This window comes from Hemicordylus capensis, chromosome 5 (genome assembly GCF_027244095.1).
Source record: "Hemicordylus capensis ecotype Gifberg chromosome 5, rHemCap1.1.pri, whole genome shotgun sequence".
In the NCBI taxonomy this organism is placed as follows: domain Eukaryota; kingdom Metazoa; phylum Chordata; class Lepidosauria; order Squamata; family Cordylidae; genus Hemicordylus; species Hemicordylus capensis.
Window position 1 is genome coordinate 115,083,656 of NC_069661.1, and position 27,184 is coordinate 115,110,839.

The 27,184-nt window shown below is 50.3% G+C and overlaps 1 protein-coding gene across 6 annotated transcripts in view; it reads right to left on the reverse strand.

Moving 5' to 3' along the window:
* Positions 1–513: 513 nt before the first annotated feature.
* LOC128326177 (uncharacterized) overlaps positions 514–27,184 on the reverse strand; it is a 53,425-nt gene continuing 26,754 nt past the window's right edge. For 2 of the 6 annotated variants that reach the window (XM_053252512.1, XM_053252513.1), the window contains 21 exons: positions 13,019–13,092; positions 11,499–11,562; positions 10,430–10,518; positions 10,045–10,108; positions 8,901–8,986; positions 8,506–8,578; positions 7,471–7,556; positions 7,010–7,088; positions 6,523–6,614; positions 5,605–5,674; positions 5,135–5,304; positions 4,644–4,766; positions 4,404–4,524; positions 4,176–4,313; positions 3,661–3,789; positions 3,291–3,440; positions 2,947–3,066; positions 2,737–2,845; positions 2,351–2,413; positions 1,892–2,083; positions 514–1,597 (listed from right to left, as the gene is read on the reverse strand). In XM_053252512.1, coding sequence (XP_053108487.1) covers positions 1,899–2,083; positions 2,351–2,413; positions 2,737–2,845; positions 2,947–3,066; positions 3,291–3,440; positions 3,661–3,789; positions 4,176–4,313; positions 4,404–4,524; positions 4,644–4,766; positions 5,135–5,304; positions 5,605–5,674; positions 6,523–6,614; positions 7,010–7,088; positions 7,471–7,556; positions 8,506–8,578; positions 8,901–8,986; positions 10,045–10,108; positions 10,430–10,518; positions 11,499–11,562; positions 13,019–13,089 — 2,082 coding nt within the window. In that variant the 5' untranslated portion in view covers positions 13,090–13,092 and the 3' untranslated portion in view covers positions 514–1,597; positions 1,892–1,898. Of the gene's footprint in view, positions 1,598–1,891; positions 2,084–2,350; positions 2,414–2,736; positions 2,846–2,946; positions 3,067–3,290; positions 3,441–3,660; positions 3,790–4,175; positions 4,314–4,403; positions 4,525–4,643; positions 4,767–5,134; positions 5,305–5,604; positions 5,675–6,522; positions 6,615–7,009; positions 7,089–7,470; positions 7,557–8,505; positions 8,579–8,900; positions 8,987–10,044; positions 10,109–10,429; positions 10,519–11,498; positions 11,563–13,018; positions 13,093–13,610; positions 13,702–27,184 lie in introns of all 6 variants that reach the window. The other 4 variants (XM_053252515.1, XM_053252514.1, XM_053252517.1 and 1 more) reach the window with 4 other exon arrangements.

Below are 27,184 nucleotides of genomic sequence, written 5' to 3' on the forward strand. Positions count from 1 at the left end.
TCGAACGGGAGCTGTGAACTCTTGATCCCTGCCAGCTTCTTCTTACAGAGCACAAGAAGGAAGCAAATACGCATTCAAAACAGAAATTTGAAGAGCACAAGAGGAGGTAAAGGTGCCTTGTTCCTGCACAAATGGCATTTCATACTTGGCAGGACTTTTTAATCATTGGAATGGAATCACATTTCACATTTGGCTGTATTGGAGGCAGTCAGTGTTGGTTTGTTAGCTTGCCAGGCCTTGCCAAGGCTGTGCTTTCCGGGCACTCGATTGGAAGGTGCCGCTTGCTCCCAGGATCCTGTGCTCAGCAAACCTCATTGGAGGCAAACCTCAAGTGGGCTCCTCTCGAGTGATCCAAGCCAATTGTCTGAGTGAGTGCTTCAAAGCAAGAGGCATTTGCATGGACCTGTAGCAGTGTAGCAGCGTCTCCCTCAGCCAAGAGGTGAGCTTGGGAGTCTGTGGGCACAAACGCTCCAAGGGAGACGAGAAGAAAAGAGGAACTCAGAAACGAGGGTATGGTTTTTAACAAAAGTAGCAACTTTATTAATATACTTAATATACAAGTCGTCACTTAACTTCCTAACTAAAGGAAACAAAACAGGACAGAATGGAGTAGGCAAAAAAACTTTCCATCACGGCCAATCTGTTGGAAAGCCAAAAATTCCTACTCAGCCCCCAACAGGGCGACCAGCAAAGCCCATTCTGTCCCTGGGAGGGAGGGGGAGGGAGGGAAGGGAGGAAGCCCAGGGTCACACATAACAAGGGAATGGCAGGGCAAACAAAATTGGGGGGCGTCCCAGCCAGCCCCCAACACACACACACACCCGCTCCTTGCAGGCATGTTCACTTGGTCTCCTCTTCTGGGGCGGATCGACTCCTCCAGCCACCCAGCAGCAGCACAAGCCTGCAAGAAGCACAAAGCAGCGTCAGTGGGGTTGCCCTGCTCCTCCTCCCTTTCCACTCCGGCAGCCCAGCAAGCGGGGATCGGGCACGGGGCTGCGGGTTGACGGGGGGGGGGGCAAGCTGGACCGGTTTGGGGAGGAAGGAGGAGGGAGCGGAGGGGGGAGTGAGGCGTGGCTGCGGGAGTGGAGGGGGGGAGGAGCACACTCTCGGCAGGGGAGGGGGCGGATGCCTGGATGGTGCTTCCCCTCGCAGGGGAAGCCAGGCTGCTGGGGAAGGGGAGAAAGGTGGAAGGAGGAGGGGGCGCTCTCAGGCCAGCTGGTGAGAATGGAGGGAGGCAGTGACCTTTCCCTCCTGCTGGGGCCACACATCCTCCCCGGACCCAAGGAAAGCCCAAGAATGGCTCCAAAGGGCCACTTGGGGGCAGGCTGGTCCTGTAGCCTCCTCCCACAGCCTGTCAGTAGAGGCAAGGGGAGGGGCTACTGCACCCCAGATGCGGGGCTTCCTTGGGCCAGGGGAGTGGAGCCTGCTTCCCCCTCACTCCTCAGACAGAACTGCACTTCCCTGCTGTCTTCTTGTGGACAGATCTTGTGTCCACGCGGTTGGAGGAGGTCTTCTGGGAGGCCACTTTGCTGCCTGGTCTTTCCTGAGCCTCCCTTCAGCTTCCGATCTTCAAGGGGAGAGCACGGGGCTGTTGTTCCTGGAAAGAGAGAAGGACATTGGTTCAGAGATTGGGGGTCTTCTCACACTCTCCCCCGTGACACCACCAAGCACCAGAGACTCCTGGCAGAATATTTGTGTCCTCATTTCCCAGAGGGAAGAGAGATCTTTCCTCTTTCCCTTTGGCTACTGGTACAACCAGCCACAAGGGCCGAAGATGGCATTCCAACACAAGGGAGGGCTGCCCAGATTCCTGCCTGCCCTCCCTGCAGCCCCAGCCCCCTCCCTAACCATCGGGCCCCCTTCAAGTGAAGCCCTGCCTTGGTCTACTCACCAGTCGGTCAGGTGGAGAGATCACCGTACTCTGGCGGGTGTCTCTTCTTCTTACAGCCCGACCACAAGCGCCGAACGGCAGCCCGCAGCCCGTGCCGGAAGTGGAGGGAAAAGGCCTTCTTCACGATCTTCTCTGTCTTGCAGGCAACTCTCCCGACCTTGGGGTCATGGTCGCCAAGCAAGCTCTCCAGCGCTGGAGGGATGAAGGAGAAGTTTCAGGAATGGCACGAAGAGATCAACCCACCCTTCCCCCAGCCCCACCATTTCCACACCAAGAGGGAGCAAGTCCTGACTCTTTCTCCCCTGCACTCTGGGAAACCCTACTGCTGAGCATCCCTGAGGATGCAAGCGGGACCTTCCATTTGAGGGGACAGGTGGCCCATTCCAGCTCTGTGGTCCCTAAACCTAGGCCTCTCCCCTCACAGAAACTGCCCCTTCCCACCCAGAAACCCACACTTACCAGCATGGAAGGTCTCTATGTTCCCTTCAGTGAGGATGCTGCCCTTTTTGTGCACCAGGTGACCTAAAAACAAGGGTGGAAGGAAATGGAACCACAGTTCAGGACCCTGCTCATGGACAGCCCACTTCCAATCATTCAGGAGAGAAAGTCCTCCCCTCTCTGCTCCCTCTGGGACTGACAGATTGAGCCATTCCTCCAGGGACTCTTATGTCACCTTGGAAGGAAATTAAGTCTAGACTCCTAGCTAACGCTCACTGGGCCAGTCCTCCTGGGGAGGGAACAGCTCCTGCCCCTCCACACCCTTCTGGCAGTGCCCTCCAAGAGAGTGAACCTTTGCCCACCAAGACGACCCACTAAGGGAGACCCAGAAGTCTTGTTTCGCTTACCGATCAGCAGGGCAGCCGTTCTCCTCACTGAAGGCTGCTCGCTGCGGAAGAAGCCCAGGATATTGGTGGCCTCCATCTCCACGGCGTCCTCTGTGCCGAGCTGCCGAATCTGGGATCAAGAGCAAAGAGAAATCCCGAATGAGCAAAGCATCGCCCAAAGGTCCTTGAGCCATTTGAGCCGAGGGACGGACAAGGAGGGGCTGCCCTTACCAGACGCTTGGCGATCTTGTGCAGCAGCTCCTGCAGGCTGTAAGAATCCTGCGCCAGCAGCCTGCCCTCCAGGTGCCATAGGAGGGCTTCCGCCAGGAGGCTCAGATTGTCCTTTGCAGCCTGCCAAAAGAAAGACCGGAATGGGAGTAAAAAAGGCTGCCAAGGGATTCCAAGAAACCTCTTAGGGGGCTTCAAGGTGTAGGTCCTGGATGGGCCAAACCACAGCGGGACAGCTCGTGCATTCACCACCCCAGGAAGCTAATTCTGGGGCCTGCCACTGGGCGGCTGGACTTTGGGAAGCCTAAACACCTTTGTAGGGGTGGCAGGAAGAATTGGGCCCTCACCTGTGCTACCTCCAGGTCCTCATCCTCCACATGCATCAGCACCGCAATGAGGGTCGTGATGTTCTCCTCTGTACCCTTGTGGTGGTGGTGGCGGTGCTGCAGGAGATCCAGGTGGGTCCTCATGGCTGCCCTTCGGATCTTAGGCTCCTCCTACAAAGAAGAACAGGGGTTGTTATTAGGGAGGAATTCCTCACCTCCATAATTGATGAAGAGCTTGCATGGGTCTCTAGGGGGTGTCTGGTTTCCCTTCTCCAACCCAGTCGGAACCTGCAGGTTGGCCGGCCCTCATAGAGCCGGGACGGAGGGCTGGCGTGCAAGTACTCATGTGGTGGAAGAGAGGGCGGCACAGGGCAGCCAGGACAGCATTCACCGTGGCCTGGTGTTCTGATGGACAGTGCCTCAGCCGCTCCATGAAGGCCAGGACCCCCAAAGTGGCTTCCAGACTGGAGGTCCTGAGACCTCCCAGGATCCCGGCACTAAAATCCTGGGGTTTCTTCACCTAGGGAGGGAAAAGGTGGATCCTTGAGAACACATGCTAGTCCACCCGCTGCTAAACGGACCACAGAGCTGTCCGTGTTTGATGCTGCTTGGCCACCATCCACTGCCTTGGGGAGGAGATAACTTAAGCCATCCCAGAGGCACAAAGAGTGGGGAAAAGGTGGCATTGGAGCACATACGGAATCAGGCTTCTACTGAGAGATGCATTCCTGTGCCTTCCCTTAAGGATTTCTCCTTCGTCCTGTGGCAAGGGTTCCACAGACTGAATCCACCCAACTGGAGAAATCTCCCCATCACACCTGGGGATGCCTAGGAGCAGAGGAAGGGCTCCCCAAAGAGAAGAGTCTCCCTGCCTAGGGATGCTCCATGCCCAGGGATGTCACTCACCGCCTTCAGGGTGCCATAAATTTGGAGAAGTCCCCTTTCGCTCAGGTAGCGGATGTTCTGGCTGGGGTGGACTAGCCACGCTACCAGGAGCGTCCAGGTCTTCTCTAAGGCAGCAAAGTCTTGGTCTTTCAGGAGCAGCTAAAAGAGGGAAAGGAGCAGAAGACCCATCAGCCCCTGGGGCCAGACCCTCCTCTCAGGGAAGCCCACCCTGAGGAACACGCTGCTCACCTCCACAAAGAAGGCCACCTCTGCGAGGGAATGCTCTTCTGGATCTTTGTCCAGGCTGAAGAGGGAAGCCAGGTATGCCTTCAGCCTGGCCACTGTGGAGGACCGTGTCTGGAGGAGAGCCCTGCAAAACACCAAAAGACCCTGCTGAGTCCTGGGCGGAAGGTCCGGAAAGAGCAGACCTGACACAAACCACCCCAGCCCCCAGGCCTCCTGAGATATCTCCTATTCACTCCTACTTACCTCACCAAGAGGGCCACACCCTGGAGGCAGCTGTGTGGAGAACACAGGGATTCCCAGCAGGTCTTCTCCGGGGTCACCTGTGCCACCCTCTCCAGCAGGGTCCGGACAATCTGCGCGGTCTCCCTGCAGAGAAGAGAAGGTTGCTGTCACCAAAGTGTGTGTCTCCTTGCAGGGTGGCGTAGTGTCAAGGGTGGAGGGATTGAGTTGGACAATGGGAGGGAGACCACAGGGGTGAAGTGACTTTCCCCACAGCTGTTTTTTTAACACTGCAGAGGCATTTTAAGGCTCTCTGCAGAGCCAAGAGGGCTGCAAATTCTGGGGTCTCCCCTGTGTAGCTGAGGGAGGGGACCACCGTGCCAGAGTCACCCCAACAGGCCAGAAATGCTCCTTACCCATCAGAGTGGGACATGGGAGAAATAACCCTAGCCTGTCCTTCCAGAGTGCTGGAAGGAGGACTTGCTGGCCCCGCTTTTCCCACCGCCATGACTTACTCAGGAGGCAGGTCTTGGCTGTCTCGGTTCCCAACTCCCTCGGTGGTGTTCTGCAGGCCGGTGAGGATCTTGTTCACCAGGCCCACCAGGAGTTCGGGGAACCTCTCCTCCACCTCACTGGCATACTCCACACACCGGACGACGTCCCCAATCTTCTTTGTTGCTCTCCCCTGAGGAGAAGAGGAGGGTCAGGCCTCAGCACACAGTCCGAGGGACAGTTATGGGTCAGGAGAATCCCCAGAGCCAGGCCAGTGCCATGGGTGTCTGCACCCACATCTGGGCCTGGAGGGTGCTCCCTCTGGCTCAGGGTGCATGAGGTCAACTGGAAGGGAAAGACATCCACAAGAGGAAAGGGCAAGTCTCCACCGCCCGTGTGAACGGTGACTGCCATCTGATCTGCCATCCTGTGTAGTGCAGGAAAGGAGGGGCAGAGGGGTGGAGTCAAGTCACCCTTGGTTTGCGCCCCTTACCTCTCCCAGATGGACCAAGGAGAACCAATCTGGGGCCAGCTGTCCTCTTCTTTCCTCTTCATCGATGTTCCTGAGAGAGGAGAGGAGAGAGAAAAGCTGCTCCAAGAACTGTCCTGTTGGAGATGGCAGCCAGCTGAAGAAGAACACGGGCAACCAAAGAGATGCTAAGCAATGATCTCGCTTCCCTTGGGAGGTGGCTGGCAGGGGAACTTCATCAGGCCAGAGATCTCCCAAGTCCAGCCTTTCGTTCCCCACTGAGAAGCCGTGGGAAGTGTTCAAAGGGGGTGCTGAGACAGGAGCCCGCCCCTGCTCCTTCTCCCCAACACCCGCTCATGCCAACAGCATGGGGGTCTCGGAGCTCCCTCTGCTAATAGCCAGCAATAGACTGGCTGGTGTCTGTCTTGCACCTGCTGCCAATCGGCTTCCTTGGGTGAACTCCCCCTCCAGAGTCCTCAGAGAGCAAGTGGGAGGAAACATCCCTCTATGGGGCTCAGACATGGGGGAGCTGCCCCTGTCCCCTGCAGCCTTCTGCTTGCTGTGCTAAAAGCCCCCCATAGGAACATAGGGAATATAGGAAACTGCCATCTACTGAGTCAGACCATTGGTCTATCTAGCTCAGTATTGTCTTCACAGACTGGCAGCGGCTTCTCCAAGGTTGCAGGAAGGAATCTCTCTCAGCCCTATCTTGGAGATGCTGCCAGGGAGGGAACTTGAAACCTTCTGCTCTTCCCAGAGCAGCTTCATCCCCTAAGGGGAATCTCTTCCAGTGCTCACACATCAGGTCTCCCATTCATATGCAACCAGGGCAGACCCTGCTTAGCTATGGGGACAAGCCATGCTTGCTACCACAAGACCAGCTCTCCTCCCCAAGCTCCCTACTGGCTCCTAAGGCCCTTCAGCTGAGAGGAGGGTACCTACCTGGCCGAAATGGGTGTCAGTGGAGAGTCCCACACCTCGTCCTCGATGCTGCTGATCTCATGCATCGTGTCGTGCTCGTCCGTAGAGGAGCACTGGGGAGGAGAGAGAAGAGAAACGGGAGCGTTCCAGGGCTTGCGTTGACCTTGCGAGGCTTCTGAGAGGAACCAAGCCCAAGGGACAGTTGGGAAGACACCCTGCTCTAAAATAAGACCTGCCTCTTGGTAGAAAAGGCATTTGGCATCTCTGCCCAGAAGAAAAGCCTTTCACCACATTTTTGCCGCCTTTCCAATGCCTCAGCTGCATTTCCTCCCATCCCACCAATCACAATCCCTCCCATCCTGCAGCATCTAGAACTAGAACCATTCCATGTTCTGTCTCCTGCTGGGGAACAGGGCACGCGCACACACAAACACACACACACACACACACACACAACCTAGAGCCCGTTCACATGAAAAAATGGATGATGAAATGGATCATTTCTGACCTCCGCGGAGGATGAGTCTTCCACCGTGTAGGTGTTCTTCATCATCTTCTTGATGAGCCACTCCTTTGGCTTCGGGACTCTGAGAGGAGAAAGGAGACACATGGCATTAGAACATCAATGCATGCCAAGAGCCCTGTGGATCAAGTGAAAGACCCATGTAGCCCAGCACCCAACAGTGGACAGCCAGATGCCTATTTAGTTGGTTGTGAACCACTTGAGACCTGGTTACATGTGGCATCAAAGTGTGTTTATTCAGAGAGAGAGAGAGAGAGAGAGAGAGAGAGAGAGAGAGAGAGAGAGAGAGAGAGAGAGAATCTGGAGATTCAGAGGTTCCTTGGCTGTCATGGGTAATAGTCTTCAACTGGCTTCTGCTCCATGAACATGTCTAATCAATCAAGGCTCCCAGGGAAGGTGATCCGCCTCTATGATCCCTGGAGTGGCCCTTCAGCTGAGAAAGGTACCTGGGGGAACTGGTGGCATAGTCCCCTTCTGATGCCTCGTCCTCCACGCTGGCGGGTGGAGTCTCGGCCCCCGGGAAGGAAGAACTCTGTGAAGGAGAGAAGGGGGAGAAATGGCTGCTCTGGCCCTCGCATTGAGCTTCCTAGGCTTCAGCAGGGAAAAGGCCAGCCTGGCACCTTCCAGCGGTCATCACCGGGTGAGCTGAAAGCAGGAAGTGGGCCGGAAGGGGATCATCCCGTTCTGGACACAATTCCTCCCGCTTTCCTGATTTTCAATTTTCTTAAAAACCACTTTGGAGTCCAGGCGTGCTGGCTGGAGGCGGGCGGGAGAGATGGCGAAAGAGCTCCTCTCTCGTGCCCGCCTTCCTCACAGTGAGGTTGGTCAGGTTGATTTCAGGCCTTCGCTCACTCATGCAAATGGCAGAGGGGAAAGGCATCAACCCCCCCCCCCAAGACATGCTGCGCTCCCTCACTCAGCTGGGGCCCCGATGGCTTATGGGTGACTGGAAAAGACCACTTCCAGTCCACTTCATGCTTTCAGTCGGCTCCTTAGTGAGGACACTAAAGGCACGTGCAAAAGCATGCCAAAATTGGGTCTCCTTTCCTCTTTCTTTCCCAGTTCTTTTCCCTTTCCATTCACTTCATTTCTCATTGGTTTGGTTTAGTTTGCTTATTGTTTTGTATTTTTATTCATTCTTCATTTATTTGTCACTGTTTTTCAATGGTTGCCATTAAAGCAACAGGATGCTCCACCTTTAACTGTGAGATCTGGACCAGAAGTCAAGGCCATGGCCGCCATCTCCTTGCGGCCATCTTCTTTAATCCTATCACCCCCACGGTGCCACCATTGTGATGCAGTGTTGTTAAGGGCATGGCTGTCCCTTTACCATAGCTTTAAGCAAACAACTGTCAGAAGATGGCCGCCCACCCGGTAGCATCAAAAACTGGGGCCATTCCACATGATCTCTACTCCTGGGCAACACGGGGGACCCACATGCCCAACCCACAGTCCTTCCAAGGATGTTGAGGCTTCCTGACCTCTCCAAGGGATGGCTCTTGGTCAGCGGCGGTGTTTTGCAGCCTCCTCAACACGGTGCTTGGCCTCTGGATGCTAAGAAGAGAAAGAAAGAAGACACATGAGATCAGAACACGAGTGCTTAGAAAGAGCTCTGCTTGATGAGATGAATGAGGCATGCAGCCCAACACCCTGTTTCCAGGAGTGGACAGCCAGATGCCTGCAGGAAGCCCACGGGCTGGGCATGGAGACACCTGTCTCCATGGAAACAACCCTCCATGCTGCTCGGAGCTTCTCTCCACCCTTGGCCTCTTGCTAAACTAACCACCTCCCCCCAAAAAAACTTGCATGGGCTCCTAAGGAAGGTCCTCTACTTCCATGAGCGATGGAGCTGCCCCTCCAGGTGAGAAAAGAGTACCTCGGGGAACTGACAAAGCTCTCCATGTCCAACTCCTGATCCCTAGTCTTGTCTTCTGGGATCTTGGCCTCTTGGATGTCAGGACTCTGCAAATGAGACAAAGGTTTCCAATGTGTGTACTCACTCTGATCTTCCTAGGGCCTAGGATTCGTAGGGAGTTTCCCCCCTGACATTTTCTTTGAGTTCATTTTTATTTCTTTAAATTATTTTGAATTTTTTTTTAAGACAAAAAAACCTTATAAAAAAGAAACCATGTGTTCTAATTCTAACTGTGGTTGGGAGTGCCAGGGCACAGCCACCACATGCTTGTGGCCATTTGGTTTCTTCCTATGTCCAACAATGAAGCTCCATTGTGATATGATCTACTGTGGTCAGCAAAATGGCCGCCATCCTTCAAAAGGGCCATCAGAATCAGTTGGCTGCACTCTGGAGCTCTAGTCCAAAGACAGCATGACAGGTAGGTCTATGAAATCTCTTTCTTTCCCTCCCCAAAACCAACCATTAACAGAAACATCACTGCATGGGAGCTCCAGAATGGAATGCTAACTGCTGGTTGTCATTTCTTGTCATTTCTTCTGCATTCCTTTCATGGGGAATGGAAACAAAGAGGAACGGGACCCACTGGCATCAATAGTTTGGCCCAGAGAGTCTTCTTGATCCCACCCCTTCATGTCCTTTATCTCCTCTCCCCAGGAAAAAGGGTTAGCTCAGCCTTTCCAAAGGGAGAGACAAGGTGGGCCCCTGAGTCCGGAACGAGGGCCATCCCTCCTGCTGTGGGCTGTTTTTACCTGAGGGGACCATGATTGTCTCTACAGAAATGCCTCTTCAGTCAAGAGACCTGGAGGATCTCTGCCAGGAAGACCCTCTCCTCTCCTGACCCATCTCAGGGTCTTGGGAGCTGTTTGATGCCTCAAATCCAAAGCACACAAACCCAAAAAGGTGGCCATTGGAAGGAGAGGCAGAGGGTTGCAGAATCCTTCCCTAGCCATGACGTTCCCACTGTAATCCTCTGGCCAACATGCAGCAGCTGGATTTCCTCCCCTTTCTGGATCTGACCCCCCTCTGACTCCTGATGCTGGAGATACAATCTCCCCTCACCCCTCAACCAGCCCATCCACAAAAGCGACTGGAATCGTTTCCTTACCTCACAAGACCATTCGGTGTCCACGGTCTGCAGAAACCATCCATCCTCCTCAACCGTGAAGACACTGCAGGAAGAAATACAATGCCATGAGTACCTCGGAAGAGCCTTGCTGGATCAGACCAAAGATGCATCTAGCCCAGCACTCTGCTTCCAATAGGGGACAGCCATCCGGCAGGCCTCCAGGAAGCTATCCTCTGTGCCCTTAAAGCTAGCGGACATCACCACCACATCTTTGAAGAGTGAATGCTTCTACACAATGTATGAAGATGTCGTTTTTGTCTGCCCTGCACCTCTTGCCAGTCAGCGGCACTGGATCCATCCCAGATCCAGGCTGGCAGGGGGACAGAAAAGCTTCCCTACACAAAAGTTCAAGAAGAAACTCTACCTCCTCGGGGAACTGATGGCATGTGCTTCTTCCAGGATCTCGTTCCCAGTGTTGACCATCTGAATCCTGGAGCCATCCGAGAATGACTTCTGTGGATGAGAATGGAGAGAGGAATGGGTGCCCTGGTGCCCACTTGACCTTTCCAGGGCATCTGAGGTCCAAACGTCAACCCTCCTTCAAGAGGTCCTTCTTAACAGAGGAGCTTAAAGCAGGAGGTGGCTCCTTAGCACCTCAAAACCGTGTCTACCAACGTGTAACTGGGCTCAGAGAGGAACCAAACCCAAGAATCTACTGAACCTCAGAAACCAGCTTTCCACCCATTCCTGGGCAGTCGGGTGAGATCATGGGTATTACACAACATTTGGAGTGGCAGGATCCCGAAGAAGAGTCAGGCCTCCTGCTACATGGGACACTGTGGTTTCTTTAATGTTGCCTTTAATTAAGGAAAGCCTAGCTACGTTCTTCTCTTTGCTGGGCAGAGCTATTGGCCACTTGATGCTGCAGACCCGTGTTTTGAGGCCCTTTTAAATGACACCAGAAAGGGGGCCATGTGGAGCCAAGAAGTGGCAGGGGGGAAAGAGTGCACCATCTACCCCAAAGAAGACTTTCCCACTCTAGTTCCCCTCCAGACTGCTCCCTTCCTGGACATGTTTTCTGCTTGGTAGTCCAGAACAAAATCAAAGTCTAGAACCCTGGGGGAGGGCGTGATTTGGGGCAGGAGAGCGGAATGAAGAAGCGAGATTGGAAGATAGGTAGACACACCCCTCTTCCCACTCAGCACTTCCCACTCCAAAAGTTCCCATGATGCTTCCTCCATAGCGAGGGTCTCCCACCTTTGCCTGAGTCACTTGTAGTTGAGCCCGGATTGTCACTCATCCCACCCACCCAATTCACTGCTACTACCACTGCAAAGATCGATGCAGATGGCTTTTCCAGACAAGTTCTCAAAGCATCCCTTCAACCTGCTAAGACGGGATCTCTACTCCACGCCCTCTATTCTAGCTCGAAATGGGGCCTCTCCCACCCCCTCCCCACCCTGCCATGTACGGACTGAGTTTTCATCCCTTACCAGTGACCATTTGCTCGTTTTGGCCACGGAGCACTCTTCATATATCTCCTGTGGATGGAAGTCACTGAAAGGGAAAAAGGACAAAAGACACAAGTGAGTGAGTGTGTCAAAGGAACCCGGAGTAGCCAGTTTCCAGCAGTGGGCAGGGGTGAAGGCCCCTGCAACATAAGGGTTAATTACTTTCTTTATTTTATTTTATTTTATTTTATTTATATACCCTCCCAGCTCTCCACAACATAAAGGGCTTTCTTTCTTTCTTTCTTTCTTTCTTTCTTTCTTTCTTTCTTTCTTTCTTTCTTTCTTCATTCATTGGATTTTTATATATTTATATACTGCCTACTTTAAAAACCTCTAAAACAGCTCAGCTCCCTCGGTTGGGGTTTGGAGAGCAGCTACTGGTCAAAGTAGAGCAATGGTCTGACTCAGAATGACCTGTTCCGAGGGGCTGCTACGACCCCTTCCTCTGCCCCCCAGAGGGGCTTCCACTGCTCCCCATCTCAACTGCTCCCTTTGCCCTGCAACCACTCAAGGAGGCACCAAGGGATCCAGCCCTGAAGGAGCAGCCAGCCACAGCCTGGCTCCAGCCTCCCGCTCTGGGTGGCTGCAGGGCTCACCTGGAATCCAGGCACTGAGAAATGGTGGGCCAGGCCCACCAGCCCATGGAGCCCCACAGCCCCTCAGTCCTCAGAGAGCAGACTAGGGGAACGATCCCCCCACCCCACACATCCCCATTTGAAACCCTAGGGAGCAAATTGTGCACGAGAACCCTCCCTGGCCTCCTGTGCCTGAACCCCTGGATCCTCTCCCAAAACCCAGCTAGCTCAGACGGTTCGGCTCTTCTCCTTTGGAACTCCCTTGGCCTGCCCTTGCTGTCATTCCTTTCTGTCTTCCCACATTCCAATAGTCAGAACTTAGAATGGATGCTCCTTGCGAAGAGAGACCTCTTTGGGGGTTGGGGGTCCTGACTTCTATGGCAGAGTCTTTCAGGAGCTAATTCACTCCCATTACAGCAGAAGTCAACAGGGTCTCGACTAACTGTGTTTGTAAGGGTTTAAATTTATGTTTTGAATTATTATTATAGCAAGGGTAAATTTTATAGCTGATGATTCACGAAGAGATGTGTGCGGGAAGTCCACTTTTGTTTATTTGTTAATGATAATATTACTATTGTTAAAATCAATAAAAATTGAATTTGGGAAAAAAAGAAGTCAACAGGGTCTCAGGGGCAACAGCTTGTCCATGATAAGCAGGGAGATTCACACAAGGTTAAACTAATCTGCTTTATTCAGAAGTAGATGCTGAGAGGAAAAGACCTCTATCTGACTTCTGGCTATGTGTTGGTCAGAGAGAGACCTGTTGTGGTCGTCAGGCTTACTGGTGCCAAAGGCCGATGGCATCTGGAGCTGGATCTTCAACAATGAAACCCTGGCAGGGGCCATGTTTCTTGAGAGGGTCCCAAATCCAAGGTGCCATAAATCAAGAATGGATCGGGATAATGCAGGAGGAGCAGGAGGACATACCTGAGAGGAGCCACAGGAGTAGCCCCATCAAGGCTGCCCACGCCGTGGAGTAAGGGGCATCCTTCTCCCATGTCCTGCCAAGGAGAGAGGAGAGCAGCAGTGAGGATGGGCTGGACCAGTTCACACCCACCGGGGTCATTCCTAAGCAGCCAGTGGGGACTCCCATCCTAGATGTCTCATCAAACCACTTTGAGAACTTTGGTGGTCTCTCCCCCCACCCCCACATTGGACCTCTTTGGGGCAGGGCGGTGAACCCTCCCTCTAAACCCCTTGGCGGAGGCCATGTTCAGCACTCTGGCATGGCCCCAAATGGACCAAATTTGGCGTGAGCCGCAGGGGAGACCGCAACGCCCTCCTGCCACCAGTCGAGTCCAGGGGCTCCCAGGGCAGCAGCGGAACTTCCAGCCCTATCAGGATCCGTCGGAAACCCAGCGCCATGGCGACCAGGTCAACATACCCAGCCCTGGGATGCAGCTCAGCAACGGCCACTTTTTGAATCTAAACAAGTCCTTCAGCTACTACAGAGATTTATGTACCACTCTCCAACCAAAGTACTCAAAGCGGTTTACACAGAGAAATAAATCAAGAATACCTGAATAAGATGGTCCCCTGTCTCCAAAGGGCTCTCAGTCCAAAAAGAAACATCAAGCAGATGCCAGCAACACCACGGGAGGGATGCTGTGCTGGGGATGGAGAGGACAAGTTGCTCTCCCCCTGCTAAATATGAGAGTATCACCACTTTGAAAGGTGTCTCTTGCTCAATTAGCAGAACTCCCAGGGCCCAGTGGTGGGCATGGGGCACCAGCAGGCAGGGTTGCCAACTCTCTCACTAATCCTGCTCTGGTGCCTTCAGCAGAAGGCTGGCATGCAGATATCAAGCTGGTGATGCATTTCCCATCTCTTTGGGCTAGAAAAACTTCACCTGCTCAAGCTGGTCAAGCTTTTGCTCAGAGCAGAGGAGCCAGGCCACATCAAGAGGGGGCAATTCCCATCCTACACAGAACCTGCGACTCCCCCTTGGCAGAAATGGCCCTTTGGGTCCTCCCTCCATCCCCCTCCTCAACATTTCATTTCTTTTACCGAAGAATGACCAGTATTGTTTTCTTCACTCCCTCATCTGGCCACCCTGCCCCTCTGAAGGGGAAAGCTGCAGGGATCTCGGAGAGGCCATGAGCTCCTTCCCTTCCTCTGTGCATGTGGCTCCACTCTGCACTTTCTCGCTGGATGAGGTCCTGGAGGAGGGAGGGGGCTGACGGAGCTCTGATCCATCGATGGGGGGTTGCTGCTCCATGAAGACCCCGTGAAGATGGGCTGGGCCACTCCCTTCCTGCCCTACAAAGTCATCCCAGAGGGGCCAGGACAGTCTCGCTTCCTAAACGTCTCCACCTTGACCCAAATCCTACCCCTGGGGGTCTCCCCACCCCCACCCCCTTCATCGAGAGGGGGCAATTCCCATCCTCCACATAAGTGCCACTTGGCAGATCTTGCCATTTCTATCTTCTCTCCATCCTCCTCCACAACATTTCATTTCTTTTATATCGTACTTTTAGTTTAAAAATATCAAAGAGGCTTACAAGCAATAAAACTTGTATTATTTCATTCTAAGCTACTGAGGAAGCCTTTCAAAACAAGGTCATCATCACCATCAATCCAAAGAGGGAGGGAGGGAGGGAGGGAGGGAGGGAGGGAGAGCGCCTATCTGCAGGGGTGTTGCTGGAGACTTAAAATGTTCCCGAGCCGGACCCCATTTATTTATTTATTTATTTGATTTATTTACCGCCCTTCCAAAATGGCTCAGGGCGGTTTACAATTAAAACAGAAAACATTAAAAACAATTAAAACAGAGATACAAATATATAATTATCAATTTAAAATAACTTAAAAACCAATTAAACTATCAAAACAATTAAAACCCTGAAAACCAGGTATTAAAACAATTAAAACTGATTAAAAACCCTGAAAGGCCAGGCCAAACAGATAGGTTTTAAGGGCTCTCTTGAAGGACAGTAAGGAATCAAGATTATGAATTTCCGCTGGGAGTGCATTCCACAGTCCAGGAGCAGCTAGATGCTGGGTGCCTTCCTGCTGCTGCCACTGCTGCTCTTGCAGAGAAGAGCTGCAAGATAGTAGCTTACTTCCACCGGAGCAAAAAGGGTAGATGGATACTCGGGCAGTGGCAGCTTGAGCTGGGGTTACTTGTCAGTGTACACCCATACCTGATCCCTCAGGATGTTCCGACACACTGGAACTCCACCTTTCTCTTGCTGAAGCACGTGCAGGAGTAAGAGGCGGCCATCCATGGCCTGGCATGGTGGTGTGGCTTGGAAGTATGTGACCTATCCAACCAGGACTGCAAAATGTGTGCACTCTGCTTGTTTTCCCCACAGGTGAACTAGAATCACCCCATTGTTCCCCATGGGTAGTCCTAGGGACACCAAAGTGAGTTAAGTGGTTCTACTATCAATGACCTTCTGTTAGGTTGGGTCATGCCCTAACACCCAATCCATTTTGATGTCCCTGGGGAACAATGTCCCTGGGGAACAACCTGCCCATGGGGAACAAGTCCCCCATTGTTCCCTATGGCCAATTAACAATTTTTTTGGTCAATTTCCATTTCAATTTGTCAAACCAGCCAGCTATTGCCAGCCAATTTGATGCATCTATTCATTTTTGTGTGTGATTCGATTTGAAGTTGAACCAACTAGCAAAAAACAATTCATGCACACATGCAAAGTATTCTTAAATAATGTGATAGAAAGAAACAAAACAGCAGTAGAATGTGTTTGTGTGACCCTGAGTGTTATTAACCAGAAGTAGGTTCCTCCACTGAGTTCAATGGGACTTACTACCTAGTAAAGGAATAGCCTGCAACTCAGTGGTAGAGCATCTGTTTTGCATGCAGAAGGACCCAGATTTGAACCCAACCATAAGAAGGGGTGGGAAAGACCCCTGTACGAAATCCTGGAGAGTTGCTGCTGGTCAGAGAAGCCAATATTGAGTTAAGATGGACCCATCCTATGCACCTTAATCTTCCTATATTTAACTGGACTGTTTATATTAGTAATCTGATTATTGATTGATTGATTTAAGTGCCGTCAAGTCAGTGTCGACTCTTAGCATAATACACATTGCTGTTTTATTTTATTTATTTTTAAAACACACACACACATTTGGATCAACACTTTAATAAACAAGTGTTTCCATGGTAACCTTCAAATAGGATGAAAATCTTTGTCTGTGATGTTTGTGCCCAAATATGACTCGGTTTTATTTATCCTCTCTTATAATCACCCTTTTTCATGGGAAAAAGATGGAGCCCAGACTCTGTAGCCCTCTAGTCTTGGATCGGGCCCTGCTAGTTGAGAAAAAAGTGGGCAGGGAATACACACAAACACACACACACTGTCTCTCTCTCTCCACTTTTCCTTTGCCCATACTCAACATAAGCATTTGAAGACTTCATCTTATCATCTCCACCCTACTCCTGTCCTAATCATTTTTGGTCACACACACTTCCCCCCTCCCGTGACCCTGTTCCTATGCCTTTAACAGCAGCCTGACAAGCAGAAAATTAGCAGGGAATTTTTCAAACATTGCTTCAGCTCTCCCAATATGCCACGAGAGAAGCCACTTCAAATAAGAATTGCTTCCTTTCTGCATATACAAAAATCAAAACTCAGTATCATTGGCAAAGTGTTGCTAAAGTAGTTGACTTAAGCTAAGCTGCAATGGTAACATCGAAAGGTATTGAAAAGCATTGCAAAGCTTGCAGACTTGCTTCAAAGCAGGATACAGTCAATTTCATAAGAGGCACAAAGAAAGCTTCCAAAGTAAAGAGCACTCCAAACATTCAAATTTGGAGTGCTCAAGAGAAAAAGGTAACAGTTTCAGTCTCTCTCTCTCTCTCTCTCTCCTGCTTAGCTGTCTCTTCTCTGTGCAGTGTGTCTGTGGTATTCTGTATATGCTCCTGAACACACTTTGGCACTTATACAGTTTTTCCTTCTTCTATTCATAGAAAACAAGCATCTATATGCAAAAATAGCATCTATATGCAACACAGGGTCCTCAGCAGAGGCGTAACTAGGGAAAACGGCGCCCGGGGCAAGCACTGAAATTGCGCCCCCCCCACCGCACCTCCACCGCCGCTGCCCCCCCCAGCATACATCTGACTGACACACATGTGTTTTTTCCTCACAACAACCCTGTGAAGTTGGCTTGAATCTCAAACAACAGAATTATGATGCAATGATGATACACACTACATCAAGGTTGACTCAGCCTTCCATCCTTCCGAGGTCGGTAAAAAGAGTAACCAGAATGTTGGGGGCAATATGCTAATCATTGTAAACCGCTTAGAGAGCTTCGGCTATAGAGTGGTATATAAATGTAAGTGCTATTGCTATTATACTTAGGTTTTTCCTCACAAGCAACAACCCTGTGGAGTTGGCTTGTATCTCAAACAACAGAATTATGATGCAGTGATTGATGATACACACCACATTATACTTTGGTTTTTCCTCACAAGCAAGAGAATATCTCCAAAGGTCCTGGCATATAACCCCCTCCCCCATTTTTCTTGCCAAACTTTGTGTCTTTAGCAGGATACCACAGGCACTTGTTAAAGCTAACACTGCAGGTTTTTCTGAGATGGAGCTGTTATAGGAGCACTTCAGCGTAAACTGAGATCACAAGGCAAGCTTTCACAGTGCAAAAACGAGCATGCCAGCAAGCAGAACTCATGGTAAAACTCTCTTGAAACACCTTGTAACAATGCACAGGCAGCTACGTTACACTGCTTGAGTCAACTCACACTGCTGTACTACCCAGGCTGTCGGAATTGACTCTCAGTTCCATATACATGCATGCATTTAAGATTGAGTGCCAAAGAATCTTTATGATTGTTTTTCTTTCTTTTGGGGCGGAGAGAGGAGCGTATAATGCAAACATTAATACCTGTTAGGCACCTGAGAACCATAGTTGGGCAGCTAGATAAAAGCCTGATTCTTTAATAAGTTTTTCCCCCCACATGTGGCTTCTGTAGTTTTTGCAACTCATTCAATTTCTCACCCTGACACTTGGTCTGCTGCTTCCACCCGCCCGCTGCCGAATCCTTTCTTCCGTGCAGGTGTCCGTGTGTGTCCTCGTTGTCCTGCCTGCGCCTGCTGCAGTGCAGCCCCAGCAACCAGCCCCAGCCCCAGCAACCTCCGCGACGGCGACCGCGCCACCATGTGCAGGCAAACAGAGGAGGACGGACGCACCGCACGCATGCGCAGCGCGACTCGGCATGCCGGCCGAGTCGCGCATGCATGCGTCACTGACTAGAGACCCTCTGGCTGGCAAGCCACTAGAGGGCCTCTTTCTGGCTGTTCCAGACTAAGTGAGCGACGGAGCGAGCGAGCCTCAGCCAAGGGCAGGAGCAGTGAGAAGCATGAAAGGCGCCCGTCGCCAAGCCAGGCCACTGACTGGCCGCAAGCAAAGCAATGCGGGCGGGCGGGCAGGCGCAGTGAGCAGCATGAAAGGTGCCCGTCGCGGCACCCGCCGCCGCCGAGCCAGGCCACTGACTGGCCGCCAGCAAAGCAATGGGGGGTGGGCGCGGGCGGCGTGGAAGGGACCACTCGTGGGCGAGGGGCGCCGACACGCTCCCTTGACAGCTGCAGTGCTGCTGCACTGAGCAGGACAAATTTGTATTAAATTTTTTTTTTAAAAAAAATTGGTCATGGCGGTGCCCCCCATGTGACCTGAAAAGATGGCGCCTGGGGCACGTGCCCCCCTGCCCCCCCCTATAGTTATGCCTCTGGTCCTCAGTGCTTTTACTGGATGTTCTCCTTTAGAGGGATGCAGAAACTGAGTGAGTGAGATGCTTTTCCTGTCACAGAGGCAAGGTGATGGGGGAAAACATCCTTGGTTTAATTTCTAGTGGCTGTTAAAAAGAGAGAAGAGTCAATAAATAAAGACTAGGCATGTGCACGAAATGGATTTTGCATTTCATTTTGAGCTCAAAACGCAATGCAAAATGGGCAACCCGGAACATTTTGAGTGTTTGGGCCATAGGGAATAATGGGAAACTTGAAACACCCCATTGTTCCCCATGAGGAGCTCCTAGGGACACCAAAGTGGGTTGCGTGGTAGGGCATCATGGGTGCTATCTACTGTAATAATTTTATTTAAATAATTTAAGTATAGCACTCTGGTCTTGGCCACAACCTCAGAAGATACACTTAGGTTCAGAAGAAAAGGTCTTCCCAGGTATTTACTCCAATGACTCAAGAAAATGGCCAGTCTCTTACCATTCTCCCATAAACAGTTTATTAGGCTGTACCACAAATCAAAGAAAGGAAGCAGCAGAAACAAGGTAATTAAGCCGGCTGAAGGTGCCCAGACTCCCAGTCCTGAAATCTGAGGACCCTGTACAATCTAATACAAGTATTTTTATACCCTTTAATAGCTGTTGTTTACTGAAGATAGTTGTTTACTGCTTTCTGGTTGTATCTCCCCAGCATACATATTTTACTTGACCAGGCCCCCAAGAATGTACGTACTACATCAGTGTAGAGGATGCTGTGCTTACTTGTTTTCCTGTTTTTACTTGTTTTCCTACCTCCATGTTGAAACCCTCCTAAGGTTTTTAGCATCAGCCTATGTTATTTCCCAAATTAAAAAGTGGCCAGATTCAGATGTGACACGAAACTGGAGGTTGGCGAACCCATGGTTTCAGTTTCAAATTGTAAATCGCACCGTGGACATTCGTCAAACCACAGCCCACCAACCTCCATTTCCAGGAGAGGGGAGCCCTGCTCAGCTGTCGAGGCAGATTCCAGCAAGCTCCATGGCCAGACTGTGGGCAAAGCGTCGCTACATCTGCGGACCGTGTGGAACGGCTGCAATTGGCCACGATCTTGAAGGGGGCATGTAGTTCACACTTGGCTAGATCGAGCTTTGCCAGTTGGCTTCCTCAGACTGATGACAGCTTAACCCCTTCCTAACTCTACTCCCAGCTATTTTGTCCTAAAAAATAAGCAGTACAACTGAATCATGGGGCAAATACTTGACATCAGAGGGGCAAACCCTCATGGGAGGGGGCGGGTGGTCATGGTGGGATACCATTGTATTGAAACTTCCATGCACTTCTCTGCATGTCATGTGAGTGGCATCAAGGTTGGGTACCTGAGTTAGGTCCGCTTGCAATCCCACCTCCATGGCTGCCACATGACCTGGTCTCCTCTGCACTCTCTGCTCTGAGCAGATGGGTACCCATGGACCCACACACATCAGGATTGAGCAAAAGCAAGTCACACATGCACTATCCACCCCCATGTAGCCCATGCCTTTCAGACCGAGTCCTGCGGTGGGGTGGGGGATCCCATCCAACCCCCAAAGCCACCCATTGCTCTCCCAGCCACCAACAACAGGGATCACATTGCATTCCCTGCCCCATCCCACACCCCATATTGCTCATTGCCCTCCCTGCCACTTGCAAGGGGAATCCCATGTCCTTACTTTCCCCATTCAATCCTCCAAACCACTCATCACCTTCTCCACCACTGGCCAGATGTGAGTGAGGAACTCTGCACTAGCATTTTGAAATAAACCCGTCTTTTCTGGGCTCTCACACACACCTGCATCTGCCCAACTGGCAGGAGTGCAAAGTGTGGGGAAAACCTGAAGGGATGCCAGGAACCACGGCAAACCCATGCTTGTCCAGTTTGTAGACTCCACTGAACAGCACCTCCAAACCGGCATATACAACATTGAATCAGTGATTTGGAAGACAAATTCGGTCAGTCCTAACATATGTAACCCTCTGTGTGCAGCCCCTTTTTGGAGCACAAGGACAGATGGGGTTGGTTTTTTTTACCTTTGAGGTTACTGTAGGGTGGATTCAGAGGGAAGAGCTGGACTGAGGAAAAGCCGGGAACAAGAGAAAAAGATTTGCATTCTGGAGAGAGAAAGGATGAGAGTGGGAGAAAGAAGCCAAGCAATCAGGAAGATAAGACAAGCAAGAATATAAGATCAGATCCCTTCAGGAGAAGAGTGGAGTGAGGGACAGGTCTGACCCAACTGAATTGCTGGACTCTGAGGGGTTTCTGCTGTGTGTGTGGGTGAGGGATTTGCTGTAAACTATATACCTACTGCATTCATTTGTATTGTTTCTTCCCCTTCTCCTTCCCCTTCTCTCCCACTCTTTTTTTGTTGAATAAACCTCAGTTGTAGTTATATAGATTTTAAAGTAGCTCACTGGATTCCCACCCTTCCCGCTGATAGACTGAGAATAGGGAGGGACTGCACCACACTCGTCTGGGGTTTCATTGTGTTATTGCTCATCCCTCACACACCTAATTGAGCTCGGGCCCTACCATCTCCTTCACAACTGGAGAGCTGTGGAGTGGGAAGGTGAGGGTTAAATAGATAAACAGCATTTCACTATCCCATTCCCATGATCAGTTTGAAATCTAGTAGTATTCTAAAGTCAGGCAGAGAGGCCTTCCGGTATTTTCACTTGGTTGTGACTATAAAAAAAACACACACACACACCCCAATTTACAACAACAGTTCTCAATGCATTCTACATAGCAAAAAGAATGTGAAAACAATTCCCTGCCCCAGAAGGCCTCATTCTCTAAAAAGAAACCCAAGGGAGACATTACCAAGATCCAACGAGAAGGGTGTTATGCTGCACTGAATAGGAGCAGCTTCTCTCCCCCTGCTAAACATAGGAAAGCTGCCCCTTTTAAAAGTGCCTCTTTTAAAGTTAGCAGTTAGCGTGGTTGCTGGGAGCATTCTAACTGGCTCAGAGCTCTATAGAGTCGTTGCTGTGGTGCCCAACAGGGTCTTACAGGGTCTTCCTTCAGGAGAGGAAGGCATTTTGAAGACTTGGATCGTGAGACATACATACTGGTATATGCTACAGTACTGAGCATATACATGTAAGGATATGCTACTCCCCAAACAGTATGAAGTCCAGTGTTGGTGCTTTTGTATAAGGAAGAACTTGAGAATTATGTTGTCCATGTAATAATTGGTTTTATTTACAAGACTACAGGTAGAACACAGTAGAAGCCATGGACTTCTGCTGCAGACAGCAAAACTGCTGATCCTGCCTCAGATGCCCAAAGAGAACAATTGCTTGGACTCATCGCTTTCTAGGCTGTTTCTGGTCCAGCTAAACAGATACCCCAATACATTCTCCCTGTCTCTGCAGATGTGAACTCCCTTGCTCTCTTTTTACTGATTTAACCACCCTCCTCCCCCAAAACCCTTAAAAATATAGTATCTGAAGGCTAGTGAGAAAAGACCATTCAATGTCTTTGGTTAGGTGTCTGAGAGAAAACTGTCACACATGGCACATACATAGTAATAAAGATAGGCAAGCTTGTGTGGGTGGGTGAACATGGTGCTCAAAACATAGAATCTGCTGCTTTTATGGCCATCTAATGTATCAACCTACTATTTGACTCTTGACCTATTGACCAACTTCAAAGGAGCCTTTTCTACTTCCTTTTAAAGGGACTGCTGGGAGGTTGGTGGTGGGGCAGTTTAAGTCACTACAAGAAGTCTGCATTCAAAGATAGGGGAAAGGTCCTGACACTTATAATGGAAGCTGCAGCAGACTTTCATTCTTACATTTGAAGGTGGGATATATGGTGTATTCCTTCTAGGAGAAGGTTCAAAGTTTAACATGGTCTTAATTGGTGTCACTCCTTGTTCACACTTTTAAAAGTGTAGCTATATTACAGTGCATGCATGTGTGTTATTACATATACATATATGTGTGGTGTTTTGCCAGTAAGTCTGCAGTTTCCTAAATGGGCAACATCGGGATGCCGTACCATTATCTGGTGCTATATTAAGAATGAAGAACTGCCTGGCCAAAGTCACTTGCTTTCAGCTATGTGCCTTTTCCCTTAGCCTTAGCAGCGAGATTATGTGCACGATAACAGCAGTGCTTGTTCGCTGGAGAGTGTGGCACGTTAGAAATATCAACGACGACACTAGCATTGCTTGGATTGGAATTTGGGAGACCTGTCGTATCGATGAGGATATGTCTATTGATGATAAGCAAGGTGTCATGAAGTGTATAGTATTCCGGGATGAACACCCCTTCCTCCCCAGGGAAATTTTTGTTGCCCAGAACCTTGTGGCACTCGCTACCATTGCAGGGGCAGTGGAAACAGGTCTTCTATCTGTGGCCTTCTGGAATATTTATAAGAAGGGAGAACAGGAAAAACATACCTTCAACCTTTTTTAAATTGGAGGCATTATAAACTTAACCTCAGGAATAGGTGTCTTTATATCTCCCCCATTCAGAAATATAGAACAGTGTGACTTAATGTACTCTGTGTGACCTCAGAATGTGTGTGTGTGTGTGTGTGTGTGTGTGTGTGTGTGTGTGTGAGAGAGAGAGAAATCCCTATTCATTGCATTGAGACAGGCTAAAATAGTTAAAATATATATTTAAAAACCCATGAGCCCCACCGGCTTAGGGCTGCTGGGCGGGAGTTGTGGCACAAGGTGCCTTGCCCCCAAACCCACTTTGGTGCCCAGGACCTCCCCTCCGGGGGCAGTTGAGGGGTGTTCCTCAAATCCACATTATTCCCTATTGGGAAAATGCAAAAATTGAAAAATCTTGAAAAAATCAATGAAAATCACAGGAGTGTCTGATTGCTCCCAGTTTTGTGCCCCAACGTGTGCTGCATAGGTAATTATGGGCCAGTTCAAGTGCCCATTATTCTTTATGGGGGAAAATGCAAAAAATGTAAAATTCTTCAAAAATCATTAAAAATTACCAGAGTTTCCGAATGCTTTGGGGTTCGGTGAGTGGTAGGCACCCCTGGGTACCTATGAATCACCCCAGCTTTGTGCCCCTAAGTGCTCTGCATAGGGAATAATGGGCCAGTTTGAGTCCCCATCATACCCTATGGGAAAAATTTAAAAAATCATTAAAAATCACAGGAGTGTCCAAATATGTTGGGGTTTGGGTGGTTGTTGGAACGCATGGGTGCCTACCACCTCAACCCAGTTTTGGAGGCTTGAACCTTTGAACCAGTTCAAACTGGTTCAAATAGAACCAGGTTCTGTTTGGTTCGAACTCGTACCGGCATTGCCAATTCAATGCCCTGATTGGTTCAAGTTTTAACCTTCGAACTGAACCGGTTAAAATTTGAACCTGTTTGCACATCCCTAGTGTTAAACTCTTCAGAACATGGTAAAGTATACTATCTTTTGAATGATTACAAAGAGGCACTTTCAGCTAGCATTCTATAGGGTGTTTTTTTTAAAGAAAAAATATTGTAGAATATCTTCTTGCACTGTAATCCCACTCAAGAGAGGTGATTAATTCCTGATTTGGCTGTTTAGACTGGATTTGCAAGAGGACAATGCTCGAAATAACCATGACTGCCAGTGTAAATAGTTTGCAAGATTCAATTTTAAGCTTTGGGTCTCCGTTGCAATTGCAATTATCCACAGCAACTATATGAAGTCCAATTTTGCATTTCCTAATTGATAACTGATAAACAATGCCTGTTTGCGGAGAACAAATAAAGTAGCAGGGAAATGAATCTTCCTGATCCTGTGGGCAACAAGCAAGATGTGAACTGAGTTACACGAACACATTTCAAAGTACATGCAACTAGGTTAATGCGTGCTATTAAGTTGCTAAAATGATTACTATTCTACCCACCCCAAACCAGAAAAAACTGCATCAGGGAATGTTAAACAACTTTGCAAAATCACTGGAGGGAGGTAGCTGAAACATGTTTCTCTGCTGCAATCTGTTAAAATATATTTTTACTTGTACTATACAAACTTGTTTCTAAATTCTAATTAGATATTGTTGAATGTTTCAGCCTAAAACATCACTGAATTATTGCATCATTAGACAGGGGATAAAAGGATTATGCTATTCTTTTCTCTGCAATTTATCACGGAGAAATGGTTCTCAACTTTCATTCTGGAACACTGAAAGCAATTAACATGTGATGCACATATGTGGGTATGCCTATCTAAACTAGTTTCTTTGACAGATTGCAGGAGAGGCAGAAATTTAGAGGTCTGGCTACTGAGAGGGCAGAGCAGCATCAGTGCTGGCACTCAGGGTAGAGTCAAGGCTAGGGCAGCTTGTGGCCACTTGCCTCTAGCCATCAATGGCAGCAAGCTGGCACTGTGTGGGATTCCTCTTCTACTACCAATGGAAATGCTAACCGGCTGTGCAGTCCAATCTGGTGCATGTTTTCATGGAAATAAGTCCCACCCGAATTCACTGGGGCTCAATCCCAGGTATGTATGCAGGTATGATGGCAGCCTTAAAGAACTACCTGAGACTGGAAGAATGGTTTGTCTAAGTGTAGGATAATTGGATTAATTAGCTGATTGATTAGGCCTCCGGTCAAACCCTGCAATGAATTATAAGTTCATCACAGGACAGAATTTCAATTGCTAAACAGGAGACTACATTTAACAGAGACAGATTTAAAGCAATCAATGCAACCTTTGCAAAGTAAGATGGTAATCAAAGCTTCCAGTAGTAGTCTGATAGGAACAACATAGGATCATAGGAAGCTGCCATATACTGAGTAAGACCACTGGTCTATCTAGCTCAGTATTGTCTTCACAGACTGGCAGCGGCTTCTCCAAGGTTGCAGGCAGGAGTCTCTCTCAGCCCTATCTTGGAGATGCCAGGGAGTGAACTTGGAACCTTCTGCTCTTCCCAGAGCAGCTCCATCCCCTGAGGGAAATATCTTGCAGTGCTCACACTTCTAGTCTCCCATTCATATGCAACCAGGGCACACCCTGCTTAGCTAAGGGGACAAGTCATGCTAGCTACCACAAGACCAGCTCTCCTCTCCAATAATGATGCAGTTATTTTTAATAGGAAGGTCTATACTGTAAACCTGTAATTAATACAATGAAATTCAATTAAAAAATAAAAATCTTTATTTTTAATGACAGCCCCCACATGCTGGAGGTGGGAGAATTGTGTATCTGCCCCAGAGCTTCTAGAAGGAAAGGTGAGATTGTGTTCAAGATTTCCTTGCTGGGTTTTAGCAGATTTGCTCAACAGTGAGCCTTCAAAGGCCTTACAAGTCCTGGAGACACACCACAGGCATCTCATGATTAGGGAGTAGGGGTGGGTCCGGACTGGTCCGGAGGCCATTGTAAAGGCCTCCGGACTGTCTGGACCGGTTCGGACCTGGCTGGTCCGGTCCGGGTGGAGGGGGTTCCTTTAAGGGCGGGGAGGGTTTACTTACCCCTCCCACCGCTTTGCCCCCTCCAGCGCCCATATTTTGTGTAGAAATTGGGGTGGCAGGATAGCTCCCTGCCGCCCCTTCTTCTTCCTGAATGAAAAAGGCTGCAACAAGTCTTCTGCGCACGTGCACGCGCCCTTCACGTCTCCCCGACGAGGCCGGGTAGACCGGGCCTCCAATCGCCGGGGGCCCAGTCTACCCAGCCTCGTCCCGGCGGGTAGACCGGGCCTCCGGCCGCCGGAGGCCCGGTCTCCCCGCTGGCAGAGGACAAGGCTGGGTAGACTGGGCCTCCGGTGATTGGAGGCCCGGTCTACCCGCCATGTCGGGGAGACGTGAAGGGCGCGTGCGCATGCGCAGAAGACTTGTTGCAGCCTTTTTCATTCAGGAAGAAGAAGGGGCAGCGGGGAGATATCCTGCCACCCCAATTTCTACACAAAATATGGGCGCTGGAGGGGGAAAAGCGGTGGGAGGGGTAAGTAAACCCTCCCCGCCCTTAAAGGAACCCCCTCCACAGTGCCAGACTGCAGCTGTGCAGTTCCGTGCACACCCTTATTAGGGAGGGGAAGTAGTCATGTGCACGGACTGTTTCAGAGGCCATTCTAAAGGCCTCCAGACCGGTCCGGACACGGGGTGGTTTTGGTTCGGGCAGATGGGGTGGGTGGTTCCAAATAAGGATGGGGGGGCTTTACTTACCCCTCCCAAGAACAGCACCGTATTTCATTGAACAAGCGGGCGGCATACCTCCCTGCCGCCCGCTTCATTCCCCCTCTCGGCGTGGCGCGGCTCCCTCCTTTTGAATTCTGAATCGGGCGGCAGGGTATCTTCCAGTAGAACGGGCGGCGCTGAGAACTCCCTGCAGTCCCTTTTGCCGGCTGGGCTGCAAATGGCTTCTAGGAAGCCTTTAGCGCACACGCGCAAAAGG